Here is an 18,074-nt window from a genome sequence, read left to right as displayed (position 1 = left end):
TTATTTGAGGAACAGTGCTTTAGAAGACTGTTAATGATAGGGTTTCATGCATACAATGTTCCAACACTTTTAATGGGTATATGGTTAATATGTTTTTGGGGTGTTTGGGGGAGATTATTTTTTGTTTGGGGGGCTACACATGGTGGTACTCAGAGCTTGCACCTGGCCCTGTGCTCAGGAATCACCCCTGACACTGCTCAGGGAACCAGGGAACCATCTGGGGAACCATATGTGGTGATATCGATTGAACCCAGGTCACTTGCATGCAAGGGAAGTGCCTGATCGCTGTCTTCTCTCTCTAACCCCTATGATTTAGTTCTGAGCTAAGTCAGTTAGGTGTGAATGGTGAAGACTTCAAGGTCATGCTATCTGAGTAGCCGTCCATTTCTGACAAACTGACCCTGAGGACAAACTAGGGCAGTGATGTTCAGTGAGTGTCAAGTTTGAGAGCTGGCTTGCTTTGAAAGCAGCAGGGTTTGCATGTCTACTCTGCAAGAGTCACCCTGCTACCATGAAGGCTCTGCAGGATAAATCAAAGATGGCTACCAAGTGTGCCACTTAGGGTTCAAACAAGACGCTTCTTATCCTTACGTGGTATGAGGAAACCAGAAAGGGATGATGAGAGACAAGAAAGGCCAAAGGCCAGATCAGATTGGGAAGAGCTAAACTGGTGGTTCTTTATGAAGTGATGTTTGGCTCCAAATCCCAAGAAATGCTGAGATACTTCAAGACAAGATATACTTTGGAAGTGATGTTAGTTTTTTTCAGATACTTCTTCCCCACTATTGGACTCTTTGAAAGGTTCAGAAAATTTTCTGTGTGTTTATGACATTTTAGAATGGCCTTATAAACCAAACTGGGTTTAATTCTAAATTACAGTTTTGATATGATTTTATTTTGATTGCTATCCCCCAAGGATCTTTCTTCATCTTCGATGGCAAATTCTAGCAATTACTTCCCATACAGTAAAATAACTACACACTTGATACTACACTTGATCTTAGCCACCCAGTTTCGATCCCACTGCCCCTCTCCGAGAGACGGCAAGTTACCAACAGTATCTCGCCCGCATGGCAAAGCCTGGCAAGCTCCCCGTGATGTATTCGATATGCCAAATACAGTAACAACAAGTCTCACGATGGAGACGTTACTGGGCCCGCTTGAGCAAACTGATGAACAACGGGAGGACAGTGTACAGTGCTACAGTAAAATAACGTTGCTTTTATTTTGTCTAATTACTGCCTCATTCATCCTTCGAGGGCTACTAGATGTCTAAAAGTGACAAGTAACCTTCAGAGGAAGAGTTTCTATCTGAATAAAATTCAGATTTTATTTCTCCTTGCTCACATGCTTCAGACTGTATCACATTTTGAAATTTCATGACACATTGATCCTCCACTGAAATGCCTAGCTCCTCAAGGGAAGGGATTTAATTCCATAAATAGTTTTTGTACAGTTGCCCTTGCCTCTTTCCCACTTCTAGCATCTTCTTTAGAACTTCATGCTGTGTACTTTCTAACTGCAGAATTGAATCAAATTTGTGGAATCTGTTTTGATTTCTCCTGATCTACCATTTTCTGTTTTATAGACATGCTTTCCTTTTTAAAGAACAACTAATAACACTGATTTATAGTTATCCATTTTAAATGTACAGATTTATAATGCCTCTATACTTTATGATCTTACTGCTTTTCTCTTTCAGAAATGCAAATACTTTAAATGGTTTTATAGGGGAACATTAACTGCAAGCAGGCCCCACTCATCCCTATGGATATTTAAAATTCTGTTAGTACATCTTTCTAGTGGCGTCTCCCCAGAACTCCAAACAAAATACCAAAGATGTAACAATTAAGTTTCAAAATTAGACAATATTGCTATTTTTCAAAGGCAACCTTGACCAAAACCTTTAAGTCTTTCTCACCACAGCAATAAATTTTCATGCAAAATATTTTTTAAATTCTAACTAAAATTTGTCATAAACACATTTTCTATGATGGATACAGAAAAATGCACCATGAACATTCTTAATCACTTATGTTTGATTTTAAACATAATAACTATATTCTATATAAAATGTAAGAGAAAACAAAATTCCATCTGAAGCCAATCACAAGATAAAGTGGACCACACGAGAAAAATGACATTGGGCTGCATGTTGGAGGTAGATAACATGTAGGAAATTCTCACAAATAAACAGCTGAAAGTAGTCACTAAATTACAGTTGATAACCCAGAAAGAGATTCTGTTTTCAGAATGCTAAAAAGTTTAATTCTATATAGTCACTGCTATTATATTTCACTGACAATGTGAAGAAAGCTAATGATTCTAATCTTGTATTTCATAATCACCTTTTAGAGCCAGTACATAGTTGGTGGTTAAAGCATTTCTACTGCAGATTATTATGCAATTATAGTTAATGCCATAATAACATAATTAATACTAGCCACTTTACCAAATTACAGTGTTTCAGAACAAAAAGGCAAGGCAACAGGTATAAGCAATTATAGGAATTTATAACTAAATGCACCTTGAAAATTTAAATGAAGCAAATAACAAGCTTATAAAAAATTCAACCATTTATCCAGGAAGCTAAAATTTATTATGTAAAATGAACTTTAGCATGACGCATCATTGTCAGATCATGACAAATTGATGATAAAGACAAAATATTGAGGACCTCTAGAGAAAAAAATGTAACCTGCAAAGGCAACTCTGTGAGGCTTTCATCATACTTTTCAGCAAAAACTTTACAGGCTGAGAGAGTGGAGGAACTTATTCAGAATGCAGTAACATATTCATAAGAGATAAAAACTGCCAGTCAAGAATACTTTGCCCTTCAAAATTATCTTAGGAAATATGATGGAGGAAAAAGGTTTTAAAGACAAATAGAAGCTAACAGGATTTACCACCATAAGAACTGATCAATAAGAGATATTGCAAGAGGTTCACTACTGAAAAATAAGAACAAAAGCTTGCACAAGCTGAGAAGTAGTAATACAGAATCAGAAACAATCATGCTCTGAGACCGCAACAATGCATGAGAGAGTCAGAAGGACACAATCTATAATTGACTGAGGATGAGCTGATGCTGGCATAATAATGATCTATCCAAAGAAATACTAATCAGGCGTTAGAAAAAAAGTAAATCATGCCATTTGGGACAAAGTGATTTGAACTTGAGGTGATTCTGCTAATTGAATAACAAGTATGTGAGTGACAACTATCAGCTGGTTTCACTCACATGTGGAATATGCACATGAGCTGACAAAAACTGATAAAACTAATCCAGTGCAAATGATGGTGGTTACTCGAGGGAAGGGAAGTGATGTGGGAGGAATCCACAGAGATAATGAGTTTATGCAAACAGGGAGGGAGATAACATAAGGGCTTTGGTGGAGGAGGTGGCGAATTCATATATAGAGGCCTAAAAAATTATAGTCTTTAAATTTGATAGCATGATAAATGAATAAAAATCTATTATGTACACACACATATATAGAACATATTTTAGGATGCCACTAGAAATAATTCTGAAAAATTCATGTCACTTGCATTGATGTTAGGAATGTTTCTTGCTGAGTACATTTATCTATCAGGAAGACATTACAGTTTAAAATGTTTACCATATTAAGATCTACAGAATGATTTTCATTTGTTTTGGGACATCCCCTGTGGTTCTGGGGTCACCAGGGTTACACAGGCCATACTAAGGAGGCCATGAAGTGCTGGGATCAAGCCCAGGTTCCCTGGCATGGGGACATGTGCTCTAAGCCTTTGAGTTGTCTTCTAGGCCCCAAACAGTTTGGTAATTTCTTCTCTTTCCTTGTTTTTAATTTTCACCCAGCATCCCATATGTGCCAAGTGAGAGTTTTACCACTCATTGAATGACATGTCCAGCCCAATAAAGCTGATTTTAAAGCTGATCATTACGGAGTTCTGAACTGTAGGCCTCTTGCTTACGGGGCCATGATATTTACCCTTCCAGTATTCTAGAGCAGTGCTTAGGGCGGATGACCTGTCATGCTCCCTGAATAGAATACCTTCCACTGATGACAACAGTGACAGGGAATAATAGTTACATGTACTTAGGTCAATCCTCCCAAAGACTCAAACATATCCCCTCAAATATTTCCCGAGATTGAAGGACAGTGCAATGATGGAAGGGACAGCAATCCGTTCTGAAATCTAATCATCTGCTTGCCTCAGCTCAAAGCGGTTTCACCCACATTAAAAAAAATAGTAATAAAGATTAAAAAAAATCTAACAAAAACCATGCATAAAAATGGCATTTAATCCCACCATGACAGAATATTTTCTTTAAAGTCAAAGTGATTCCTCCTATCCCTATTCCCCTCCTAAAACTGAAAACACATTTCATTTTTTATTTTTTTACTATTATCATAGTATAATCCACCCCACCCCTCCCCAACACTAGGAGTAACTTAGAAGCAATATGTCAGCCTAAGAAATTTTATGTATTTCTATAAAAGACTTTTTTTGGTCTAACAAATACTAACTTTAAGATTGGACAGGCAGTTGTTGAGGAAAATGTGCCATCTGTTCAAGAACAGTTGCTTCTGACTGACACACAGCAGACAGGTCACCAGGGGGTATAAGGCCTGAGGAGAAAGAAGATGAGGTCATAGGATGATTTCTATTTCAACAAGATAGGCACACACACACACACACACACACACACACACACACACACACACACACACACGCCAAGACACTACTTTCTGGCTCCTTCTCTAGGCTTGATGGGGTCAAAATATGAAGAACCCTTTAACAACACAACAAGCCTGTGCAAAATCTGGCACCCTACATATCTTTACCCGGTAATGGAAACTGGATATCATTTCACTTATCATACGATAAGTGAAAATCTGATTTGCCAATTTAGCTTTCCCTCACAAATTTGGAAAAACAAGGTTACTCTCCTAGATAGATCAGTCTCACTGCATAGGAAAAAAAAAGCAGGAAGACACAAGAATTATGAAAATGTTGTTGGCTGTTTTTGCTCCTAGTTTGTCCTTGACATAGAGGGAGGTGTGTGTATTATTATTATTCGTTTCTTAACATGCGATCTTCCAGTAATTAAGGGAGATTCCTAAAAGGAATGTTATTGCATTGGTAAACTCCACCAAGCCAAATTTAACCACAGGAGGAATTTGCTTACAACCGAATAAACAGAGGTGCTACTGTGCCTTTCCTGCCTAACTGGGCTGGTTTCCTGCAGAGTCTGGAGAAGTCAGGCCAGAATAACGGATGACCCCTCAAAATTATAAATGAAAAGCCTCTCATCACTTTAGTGAGTCATGCTGTATAAATCTTTATGACTCCTCTCAAAATAAGGTGAGTGATATTTTTCACTTTAAACAAAAATGTAAAAGTCTCGTTTATTAACTCGAATTAACAAAGACTGCCACAATCAGTTGCTGTGCATTCCATTCATATAGATTCTTCTTCTTTTTACTAATTGAGTTTTAAACTGATTCCATTTTCATTTTTTGGCCACACCCGGTGGGTGGTGCTCAGGGCTTACTCCTGGCTCTGTACTCAGGGATCACTCCTTGTGATACTCAGGGGACCAATAAGTGGTGCTGAGGATTGAACCTGGGTCGGCCGCATGCAAGGCAAGTGACTTACCCCTGTCCTATCTCTCTGGCCATTAAAATGACTTTGAACTACTGAAATCATTACTGCAAAGTTAATTACAGTGAATAATCTCCAAACAAAAACCTAAAAGCAAAACCAAGTACTAGTAACAATGACAACTAGAGAAATGAACAAATCTTATATCACTGTACTGCAAAGTGATATGGAATACCTGCTTTAATAATGTGGCAATTGTTAACTTGGTAATTAATTAGCCTAAACCATTGTGAAAATCAGCTAAACAACTTGCTTCCTCCATACTATCACAAGAAGAGGTAGTACATCACTTTTGATTCATATGTTGGAGTTTTATTTACCATGGAGAGCAAAAGACTGTAGTCAGTTCAAAACTTTTTTCTATGCTGCTCTTCAGTGCAAGATCATTTTCAAAAACTGCTTTCCCAGACTTTACAGAATCCTTTCTATGGTGACTGTCTCCTAACTTCCTTTCCTGCCTGGATCCATTGAGATTCTAAATATCACCATAGAAATTAGCCAGTGAAAACTCCTGTGGATTCAGAAGACCTATTCCTATAAACTTTTTCACCTGGGGCAGGGGGTGAGGGAAACCTTCATAAATTAAAACAAAAATCAATTTAAGCTAACCTTGAAAATACATTACAGAATCCATAAGACTGGGAGGGTGATCTGAGATGACATGGTCTAATCTTTGTATATTATCATTGTTATATAAGTCAAGGTCAACCTTAAATGCAAGCACTAAATTTTGAAATCTTGCTCAAAAAATTATAGGTTATTTTCCTATCTATGGAGCGCCTTAAAACTTGCAAGCAGATTTTGGAACAAATTGTAATCGCTCTTGCTTTGTGTTTTAGATTTTCTCATAGATACTAACCAAGGAATGCTTCTTCCGAGAAGAAAGTTCTAGCGTGGTATCATATAGGCTTTCAACGAAGTTTCTAAGGCAGGGAACGTTGACTTCATTTTTAACAGCCTGGAATAGAGATGAATGTTAATACTGTTTTCATGAAATGGGTGATTCTCTCATCCAGCTTGAAAAAATTCTGAAGGTAAAAATGTAACTCACAGCAGCAACTGGGACAAGAATTTCAACAAAAAGTCCAGCCAAGGCATGCTTGATATCTTTGTCTTTGACCTCGAGGAAATAATGTGCACATTCCTAGGATAGAGAGGAAAGAATAAAGGCAGTGAGAATAGTTTGAGATGGACATATAAGATGGATGTAAACAAATTTAAAGAAGTAGTTCTTAATTTAATCATATATGCTACAAACCACATTCCATGATAAAATAAAAATTACTGGATTTGAGCAGTTGTATTTAAGTTCATAATGGTCTAAAAGACAGCAAGAATGATTTTCTTGTGCTCCTACTTATATCTCAAATCACTATGCTAAGAGAACAAACAAGCTACAACCAGCAAGCAGAGATTCATCCACTGAATTGTTGGATGATTCTATTGTGTGTGAAGCTTGGCTCTTGATGAATACACATAGATATGCAGAGAAAGTAAACATGGGAAAAGGGATGAAACTTGAAACTTATTTTTGGCTCTAATAACCTCGGGCACAGACAGGGCTGTTTACTTGTTAGCCCTGACATTTTAGGTGTGTTTATCATTCAGATAGTTTCATAAGCAAGTATGGAATGCTCCTTCTCCCCTCCCCCCACCTAAGACAAGGAAATGTATTAAAGAGTTTGTTGAGCAAGGATGTCTTTTTCTGTGGAGTACTGTCTATGAGAATAATTTATTAGAAAAGTTGGTCTGTCTGAAATTATGTCAGCACCTTTTCTCTTTCCTGGTCTCTTTGTTAATAACTTGTAGTGGTTATTAGGGATTGTTTTAAGAGTCCCAGGTTCCATGTATTTGTTATAACATGTTAGTATCTTCATTAGATATTGACACTTAATTTAAGCCAACAATGGGACCATCATCAATAAGTAAAGTCTCCAGCATCTCATTATTATCTAAGATACCAGCCTAAAACAGGCAACACCCTCATGGAACTTTTTACTGGTATAGAGTAGAATATTTTATGGTTCCCAGAATCATGGCCTTTCTTCTTTATTATTTTGCATATATATATATATAAGTACTCAATCAGCTATATATTTAAAGTCAGCTTTGCAGCTTTGTTGAACACAGTTTACATAACCTGCAATTCAGCCATTTAAATAGTCTGAGGCATATTCACAACTAACATCTATCACATTTGCTACACTTAGAAGTTTCTCAGTTGAAAAGCTTCAACTTCTTTTGCTAGAGTTCCTTCCTCCTCTTATGCATTTTCTATCACAATTGATTTGCCCACTCTGGACATTTCATACACATGAAACTAAATCATCTGTGGCCTTTTGTGGTTAACTTATTTCATTTAGTATAATATTTTTAATGTTCATCCACACTTTGTTCCTTTTCATGACTGAAAATATTTTATTGTATGAATAAATTTTTGTGTTATGAATCTTCAGTTGATGAACCCAGTAGAATTATTTCTACTCTTTTGACATTATGAATAAGGCTACTTATTCACAGGGATATATAATTTCATTTTCTCTGAGTAGATACTAAGATGTGAAATTGCTAGGTTATATAACAATTCTAGATCTAACCCACTGAGGAACCGCCAAACTTTTTTCCAAAGTGACTATAACATTTACATTCCAACCAATAGTATATGAGGATTACAATTTCTCAGTGTACTCATTAAAGTGCTGTTATCTTTTTAATATTGTTATCCTAGTACATTTGAGGTACTACAGTCTATATTCATAAGCCCTATATTTAATCTCCATTAAAGTATTTCTATGAAATATGATTCACAGCAGCATTAAAAAACACCTTCAGATGTTGAAATTTTATACGCCCTTATTTTGCTAAGCCCTCACTAGCAGTGATACTTTTGCTATGAATACTGTACTAGATACCTTAACCTATTGGGTATTTGTTTTGGAGCCATAACTAGTAGTGCTAAGGGCTTACTCCTGGCTCTGTGCTCTGAGATCACTCCTGGCAGGGCTCAAGGGACCATGTAGGGTGCCAGAATTGAACCCAGGTCAACCATAGGCAAGGCAAGTGACCAAGTGCTATAAATCTCCAACCCCAAGAGGAAACTTTTTTTAAATTAAGAATTAAAAATTATTTTGAGCCTCCCAAGAACTTCTCAGAGGACCCTGGGCCTGTATTTGCTGGTAATAGTTGGCCCAGCAGCAAGGACCCAACAATTCCTGGGCCCAGCAGATTTTTTGGTCACTAAAGGTCCCCCTTATAGTTGTTGGGGAGTCTCCAGCGTCATACCAAGCTTGAGGATTATGAAGTGCTCTAAACTGAACTCAGGGTCTCATGTATGCAAGGAATGTATTCTAGCCCTTTAAGCTATCTCCCCAGTTTCTAAATTAATTTTTAATTAAATGAATTAAAACCATTTCTTTATTAAAGTACTGATGCCTGTGCATGCTACAATAACCAATTCAATGCTATCAATTCTAAAGTGTGTGGAAAACTTAGCTACATTTTAGTCATAGAATAATATGTAGCTGATGAGGTAAAAAAAATCAACATCTACCCAAAGATGACATAAAAGTTCAGAAATTAAATTATATTCCTGCAACTCAATTATTTAATTACAAAACACTTTCTGAATTACTGATAAACAATGAGTGTCAAATTTTCCTCCCCTCCCACGTTGACAAAGCTTTCACATCCTAGGAGAGCTGTTCATGGTGACAATGCCTTCTGTTCACCTGCCCAAGACATCACCTGCATAAATTGAAGAGAAGCCTCAAAGTCCTCCACTGGATACATCTTAATTCGAAAGAATTTCATCCCCATTATCAAACTGATTATGCTTTGGACCACATAAGGGCTCTGTTCTTTGTGCCGTAGTTCTTTTAGCTCCGCCATAAATTTCTTCTTTACAGCAGGGAATCTGAGAAGAAAACATAAGTGATGTATCAAACAAAGGGTATAAAATAGACTGTAATGGAAACTTCCAGCACCAAGGAGTGACAGGATCCAGACAAGAGGATTTTCAAATCAGTAAGTACAATGGCTCTTGTTTCATTAGGATTCAATATTGGAGATTTGGTTCAGTATTCAATCTTCTCCTTTCTTATCCTGTCCCAAAAGGATGCTCAATATCATCTTCAGGTAGGGAACGGATCCAGGGTGAATTTGAACCCTCTCAACAAACTCTATCTCCTCAATTGAGACTGATGGCTTCATTTACTCAGGCTTGGCAATATCCAACACACTTGCAGAACTCAGGGGCCTTAAGTATTCAGTTGTGAGAAGATGAATAATTTAGACAATGACAGAAATAATGCCAAGAAAGAGTTAGCATTTATTTCTGAAGTTTTCTATTATTAGTTCTTTGAGAGTTTCGTGCTAAAAAAGATAATGTAGATTGAGGAAAAATTTAATCATGGGAAAATGCCAGGCTTATCTCACAGATGAGTAAGCTGTCTACCACATGTTTGGGATTTTACAAGGAATTTAAGGTATTTCTAATGCTTGAAAGTAAAATAACATAAATGAACAATAATATTAATTACAATATTATCATATAGGATTAAAAAGAGGGACCCTAAGAGGATGAAATAGCAGGTTTTCAAAGAACTTAAGAGTAAAGGAGCATATACACACATATAATACCAACTAGTTCTGAGATGACTGCTTTTGCTTTGAATATTACTATTAGCTTGGGGTCACACCCAAGGTGCTCAGGGTTTAGTCCTGTCTCTTTGCTCTGGAATTACTCCTGGTAGGTCTTGGGGACCCGACGGGATACTGGGGATCAAGCTCAGAATGCCCCCTTGTAAAGCAAACACCTTACCCTCCATACTACCTCTCAAGCCCCTGTTGCTTTATTTTAAGTTAAAAAGGGAAAAACTATAGGAAAAGCATTTATAAGATCCATTATATTTTATTTCCTGGAACTCTCAGCTTGAAATCCTGAGTAAGTGAAAAAGGGGATTTCAGAATAAGGTGAGATGAGACATGATTACACACACAAAAAAAATGGTGACAAAAATTAAAGACCATTTAAATTTTGTTCCAGAATTTTGGAACAAAAACTCAACAATCACGTAAAAAAGAGTAGAGATTTTATGAGAACTAAAGTAGGTGATAACCATATAAATATTGGTCACCAAAAATGCAGTACAAGGAGTTTGTGATTCACAAGCGGGTGTAAAGTCTTTCCTGAAAAGTTGCTATCTTTTGACTGGTTAAAGAAACTTTGGTACATTTACACAATGGAGTACTATGTAGCTGTTAGAAAAGATGAAGTTATGAAATTTACATACAAGTGGTACTACATGGAAAGTATCATGTTAAGCGAAATGAATCAGAAAGAACGGGATAGACACAGAAAGATTGCATTCATCTGGGGAACATAAAGCAACAGGAATGGCTGAGATTAGTACCAGGAATTTTGCTCCATGACTTGAAGGCCAGCCACATGTGCTAGGTGAAAAGGAAGCTCAGATAGAGAAGAGAGCACCAAATAAAGGGTGCTGTGAAGACCCTCCCAGGGTGGGAGAGACATGCTGAAAGTGGTCTGTGGACCAAACATGATTGCCACTCAATGCCTCTCTTGCAGAGCACAATACCCAAAAGAAGAGAGAGAGAATAGGGGGGAATGCCCTGTTACAGCGGCAGGGTGGGACGGGGGGGGTGGATGGGGGGTGGGAGGGATGCTGGGACCCGTGGTGGGGGAGGATGGGCACTGGTGGAGGGATGGGTACTTGGTCATTGTATAACTGAAACCCAAGCACAAAAATTTATAAGTCTATAACTGTACCTCATGGTGTTTCACTAATAAAAAAAATGATCAAAGAAAAAAAACCAAAAAAGAAAAGTTGCTATCTTTAACTTTTGGGCTTGTGTGCAAGTAATGATTGCATTTGGTAACAATCTGTTGACAGAAACTGGATCTTTCTAAAATTGATATGCTTTTCTTAATATTTACTCCATATATTTCACAATAGAAAGAATTTAATAAGGCAATGAGGGAAAAATATAAATAACATCAAGATCTAAATGTTTTATACAACACATTTTGTACATCACATTTTGTACATCACATTTTGTACATCACATTTTGTACATCACAATGTTTGTACATCACATTTTGAAAATGTATATTTAAAAAAGTGCCTCTCGTAAAAGCAGGGTAGGAAGCAAATGCAGAGATGGGGCGTTGGTAGAAGGATGTGAATGGTGTTCAAGGGATCGGGGTTGAAACATTGCATGCCTAAAACCTATTCATGAATACCTGTAATTTCATGGTGACTAAATAATAAATAAATAAATGTTTTATAAATGAGACATTCCCTAATGTATAATAATACAACTAAGGATATGCTAGGGCACAATCCTACCCCATAGTAGCCTATATAGTATAGGTTTCTACAAAATACCCATTCTATTTTTAAAATAGCACCCTGAACTTGCTGGCCTATTCTGACATTCTTAAGTACTATTAAATATGTTAGTAAATAGTTTTTGTTTACCTTATAAGTAAAATATGCTGGAAATTAATTGCAAAATTGAAAATTGAAAATTAATTCTTAGGACTATAAGATTAGCAAACATCAAAGTACAATTTAGTTCATTAAATGTATAATCTATCAGCAATCAGATACCTACTTGAGACTTCCAAAACTATATTCCTGAATATTTTGGGACTTAACTCCAGCATCATTCTTTTCTAATGACTTTAATTTGAAATGTGAGAATTTCAAAGGATAAAGTAAACACATGGATTTGCATGAAATCAAATTTTAAAGTCCAAGATACTTAGGGAAGTTTGCTATTTCTAGTCATGACCAAAGTAAGTAAAGGCAGGAAGAAGCAGGTCATTTGTATTACACATTATTCCAGTATTCTCATGACTTAGTGGCTGAAAGTCTATTCATTTCTCCTTTAAAAATAAATATGCCTATCTTTTATTTTAAAAAGTCCCAAATGAAACAAACATGTTATTTCAGCATAAAAATAACCTAAAAGTTGACTTGTACTTAAAATCCAATTTTCCTTAATATAATTCTAATAAAAGGGCTGGGAGGTATTACAGCAGTTAGGGCACATACCTAGCATGCAGTGGACTGGGGTTCAGTCCTTGGCACCACACAGTGCACTGTATGGCCCTAGAGACCCCTAGCATCATCGCTGTGGTCCTTTTAGTCCCTGGCACACCCGCCTTGGTCACACAGTGTTCTCAGGCCTCTGTACAGAACTGCAGACATGACTGCCTGAATAGCATCAGGGGTGGCTCCTTGACCTCCTGAGCATTACTAAGGAGTTGCCCCGACCCGCCACCAAACTCTAGTAAAAAAAATTCTTTTGAAAAACCAAACCTTTGCTATTTAATAATAATAGGAACAAAGCGATTACTTGGTCTTTGGTGCATTGTTAACATTCACATAAAAAAACTGCTTTACAATGAATAGTACATATTATGAACATAGAGTATAAGAATATATATTAAGATTATGTCATAATCTGAAATCTATGAACTTTAAGAGCAATCACTGCTATTTAAGTCAATATACAGGATTTTAATTTAGTTTTTGTAAAGTAAGAAAGTTTTTATTGAAAACTATTTAGAAAAATGTGAGGAGAGACAGGGAGAAGTACATGTTTGAGAGAGAACACAGGCTTTTCTGGAACAGAAACAATCAAGCAAAGAAACAGAGCGATTAGCAAGTGAGATACAGTTTCAAGGGAGAACACAGGCTTGAAGAACAAATCAATGTACAAGATTTTAACCCAAAACCTCTTGAAAAAATGTAATGCTAACTCTAGTTGACTTAAGAATCCAAGGGGGCTCGAGCAATAGTACAGCAGGAAGGGCATTTGTCTTGTATGAGGCCAACCGAGTTCAATTCCCAGCATGCCATATTGTCCCCTGACCACTGCCAGGAGTAATTCCTGAGTGCAGAACCAGGAGTAACCCCTGAGCATTGCTGGCTGTGACCCAAAAGCCAAATATAAATAAATAAAAATGTTGTCTATTTTTAAAAAATGCAACAGTAGAGGTTAGCATCACTAAATAACATTTTCTCCCCTCAAAAAGAAGTATTATGCTAAATTTAAAGACCAAACTACATATAAATAATTAAAGTTATAAAAAAGATAATTTTTTTGCATTACCACTAGGTATGGAATATTAAATCTAAATTTTTTGTTACCAGCACATATCCTGCGTGAGCCCTGGATTGCCTGTGCCCATATATTGTGGCTGAGCACATGTGGTACTCAAGTACATGTGTTGCCCACATCTCCCCTCTTGGGATGTGGACTTTCATACTTTCCTATCTAATGCTGGATGTGTACTGGGGCTCCCTCTCCATTCTAGAGAAACCCACATTCATTCTCTCTCTCTCTCTCTCTCTCTCTCTCTCTCTCTCATTAGAAAGATAATCGCCCAAGCCAGATAAGTATATCTCTAGACACACACACACACACACACACACACACACACACACACATACCCCCAAAGTAAAGCATTAGCTTATTGAGGTGATAATAAAGGTCTTGGTAAATTTAAGACGGAAGTAAAGTGATAATTTAAAGAATGACACTGGTTTAAAATTGTATCATCTATCAATTCTACATTGACAGGATGAGAATATGTCAATGAGATTACTGCATATTATTTCAATCACTACAAGAACTCACAACGGGGTTCATTTTGATTAGATATCACTGGAGAATTTTCCAAATTGAGGCATTTCTTTTATCCTACTGGGGCATATTTGGGACAAATATTGACGTCATGAAAATAAAAAAAGCTTCTATTGGCAAGAAGTCACTAGCTTGGTGGATCATAAATCTGACCTAATATGGATATTTCCACTTTCATTGAGTGTTGCTTAGTTATGGAATGGTTTTTCAACTCATTCACAACCAACTCAGAACTGACGTAGCTAAGAAAAATCATTCTATAACAATCAATGTTGTTTGTACTGGCAAATACCAAAATATAAGAAAAAAATACAAAGTCACTTTTGGCCTAAGATAACAATGATAATATGAGATATATTATGATAGTATAAGATAATGAAGCTGAGATAATTAAAAAGTGAAGACAAAAGTATATGTTGAGATTTTTAGGTTTTGACAAATCAGCCAAAATACTTATTAATAACACTTTTTCTAATATTTTCTAAGAATGAAGTTGATATACATGAATTAATTTGCTACACAAATGCACCTTGTCCCTTCAAAACTCCAGTATTTTTATTATTCTATTGCAATGGAAATCTCTCCAAAAAGCATTATGACGTTTTCCCTGCTTAAATGATTCATGAACTGCAATGATCACAATGGTCTATAACAAAAGGACAATAAACAATCTGTCAAAAAAGATGGCTCAAGTCACTCTAATCTAATTTTTATGTTTTGGCCACTTCATTTTTCTTTGCTGTTGTTCAGTCTTTTAGCTTTATATATTTAATTGGCAGCAATGTATTCACTTTTCTTTAGAATCAATGTCACACCAATCTCTCTCTCTCTGTGTGTGTATGCATATAATTTTAAGTTATTTTACTTTTGGGGGGGTGGAAGATGGTGGATGGGTCTATTTTCCAAGCTCAGGTTTTGACTAGGCAAAAAGTTGCTGGATAAGAACTTAATTTGTTGGGGCTGGAGTGATAGCACAGCGGGTAGGGCGTTTGCCTTGCACGTGGCCGACACGGGCTCAATTCCCAGCATCCCATACAGTCCTCCGAGCACTGCCAGGAGTAATTCCTGAGTGCATGAGCCAGGAGTAACCTCTGTGCGTCGGTGGGTGTGACCCAAAAGGCAAAAAAAAAAAAGAACTTAATTTGTTAATTAAAAATGTATTAAATGAGTATTCTTGGGGCTGGAGAGAGTACAGGGGATAAGGTGCTTGCTTTGGAACATGGCCAGTCCTGGTTTTATTCCTGACACTGCATATGGTTCCCCAAGCACTGCCAGGAACAATCTTTGCTCACAAAGCCAGGGGTAACTCCTGTGTACCACTGGGTGTGACCCTAATTTTTTAATTATAAAAAGGGAAAAATAAAACGGGTGTTTCCATGCTACTAAGTTAGGAAACTCCATGTCCTGGAGATAAAAATCTCAAGGATTATATTTCACAAGGCTCAGGGCATTACTGTTACTTTAAACTGGCCTCTTGGCTTGGTCTCATATTATGTTTGGGGCTCATTTGGCCTAACCTAGGCATTCGTAATCTTGCCCACTTTGCCTCGGGGTTGAATAAGATGAAGATGGGTGAATAGGGTGTGACATTACTTTTGGAAGGAGTATATCATTGCTAATAGTATAACACTACTTTGTTCTAGCCTGCAAGTAATGTTACATGGCCAGATAAATTTAGCAATGAGAATTCCCCACCCTTATCCCCCCACTTGTTTCCATGACAGAGTCTGGGCCATTTTTAACTCAGCTGAATTAAGTAAGGGCTATAGTACAGAGATATTCTAAAATGGAATTTTCCCATTCATAGATGATATATTGTAACCTTCCCCTCACAGACCATATATAACAAAACTTTCAAAACTGATGAACTTCTTTGGAATTCTTGGGTAGAAACAAACTAAATACGTGGTAAGTCTCTTTCCTGATACAGCTGCCTGAAATTCATGAAAACTCATGGACATTGGGCAAGATCTGGCCCAATTGCTTGTGAAAGAGGTAACAGAGAAGACATACTGAAAAAGGACTCAGCACTTGCTTTGGAGGAACTTCTTAATCAAAATTAGAGGTGAGACAGCTTTAGTGCCCTATAAACTCAGACACATCACCCTCGTGAGGGTAAGGCTGAGGTGGGTTGAGAGAGGCACTCATTCCTGTGGTTTCATGATCCCATTTATGGTTTAATGATCACTTACTTAGCTTGTGCCAGAACACCAATGACTTCCGCATATAGGTCTGCAACGATGTGCATATTGCCAGTGTTAGGACCAAGGTACCTAGGAAGAAATAATTCAACAAGTTCAGAGATCCCTGGTCATCTGAAGAGACCCAGCCTGATTTAGCTTGAAAACTCTAAGCTTAAAACTCTAAGGTGAAAAATTACTTTACCCTTCTTTGTATTTAAAGTGCTTGAAAGCTAAGTTAATAACATCATGTATCAAGCTGTCTATTACAGGATGAAGTGGAATCTGTGAGAAAAGAAAATATTGAAGGGATATTAAAGATCAGAGCAGCAATAATACTTCAATAACCACATACAGCTTTGAGTAATCCATAAATAATCCACATAATCTAATATTTAAGACTCATAAACAATTTAAGATTAAAATTTTTATTAAATCACTGTGAAGTAAATAGTTACGAAGTTGTCTGTGATCAAGTTTCAGTCATAACATGTTCTAACACCTGCCCAGTGTACACTTCTTACCACCAAAGTCACCAGTTTCCCTCCTTCTACCCTTCATTCCCAGTCTGGCTCGATGGCAGACACTTTTCTTCTCTTTCTTTCTCTATTTGTCTCTCTCTATTTCTCTCTCTCTTTTGTCTTGTCTGGGGCTTTATGATTTGGGGTACAGGTACTGTAAGGTCATCACGTATATTCCTTTACCTCCTTTTAGCACACAGTTCTTGTCCAGAGTGATCATTTCCAACTGTCATTGACATAGCGGTCCCTTCTCTATCCTAATTGCCCTCTCCCACTTCCCTCACTTGTGACAAGTTTCCAATCATGGGCCAATCCCGGCCCTCATTTCTATTGTCCATGGGCAATAACCTCAAATGTGTTTTTTACATACCACGAATGAGTGCAATCATTCTATGTCATGAAGTCACGAAATCTGCTTATAAACGTATGGACATGCCGAGTATCATGCTGAGTAAGAAGAGTCACTCAGAGGACAGAGCCAGAGATAGAAATTTAGATTTTTCAAATATAGTTTTTAGATCTTATCGATCTTATCTAAGAGCAACTCTAAATTCATTACCTACCTGTTTCAAAACTTCTATTAATACTAAAGAAAAAATAAAATCAATGGCGAGGTCCCGTCTTTCCATTAAATAATCTCGTTGTTGTTCATCACTGTAAAATTGAAAATAGTCACATTTAATGGAAGTCAAGATATATTACAAGTGATAATATACATAAAAATAATCCCCAGTTGGACCATAAACCAATTTTGTTATTACAAGATTTCTATGCTAAATAAATGTGAAAAAGATTCTTATTATCAGTGTGGTGCAGTTGACAAATAATACATGAAAGATGTTAAATCAGAATCTTTTATTTCAATTTTTAAATTTTCAGTCATGGCAACTTGAGTAGATATTCGTGATTCTATAATTTCATCTTATGGAATAGTAAAGATAGCATTATTGCAACCAGGAATCGTATTGTCTGTGAAATGGTTATAGGCTTTGTTTAGTGAATAGTTTCGGGCTACTATACACGGAGGTGTACACAAAAAGGA

At 36.8% G+C, this 18,074-nt stretch overlaps 1 protein-coding gene across 4 annotated transcripts in view; it reads right to left on the bottom strand.

The window, feature by feature from the left end:
- The window catches only part of FRY (FRY microtubule binding protein), a 381,871-nt gene that overhangs the window by 149,688 nt on the left and 214,109 nt on the right, over positions 1–18,074 (bottom strand). For all 4 annotated transcript variants that reach the window (XM_056110039.1, XM_056110037.1, XM_056110038.1 and 1 more), the window contains exons 5-11: positions 17,596–17,686; positions 16,717–16,796; positions 16,524–16,604; positions 9,400–9,568; positions 6,707–6,799; positions 6,515–6,613; positions 4,518–4,619 (exon numbers count right to left, since the gene is read on the bottom strand). In XM_056110039.1, coding sequence (XP_055966014.1) covers positions 4,518–4,619; positions 6,515–6,613; positions 6,707–6,799; positions 9,400–9,568; positions 16,524–16,604; positions 16,717–16,796; positions 17,596–17,686 — 715 coding nt within the window. The remainder of the gene's footprint in view (positions 1–4,517; positions 4,620–6,514; positions 6,614–6,706; positions 6,800–9,399; positions 9,569–16,523; positions 16,605–16,716; positions 16,797–17,595; positions 17,687–18,074) is intronic.

This window comes from Sorex fumeus, unplaced genomic scaffold, assembly GCF_029834395.1.
Source record: "Sorex fumeus unplaced genomic scaffold, SorFum_2.1 ptg000008l, whole genome shotgun sequence".
NCBI lineage: Eukaryota > Metazoa > Chordata > Mammalia > Eulipotyphla > Soricidae > Sorex > Sorex fumeus.
This window is presented reverse-complemented; position numbering and strand designations above follow the sequence as displayed.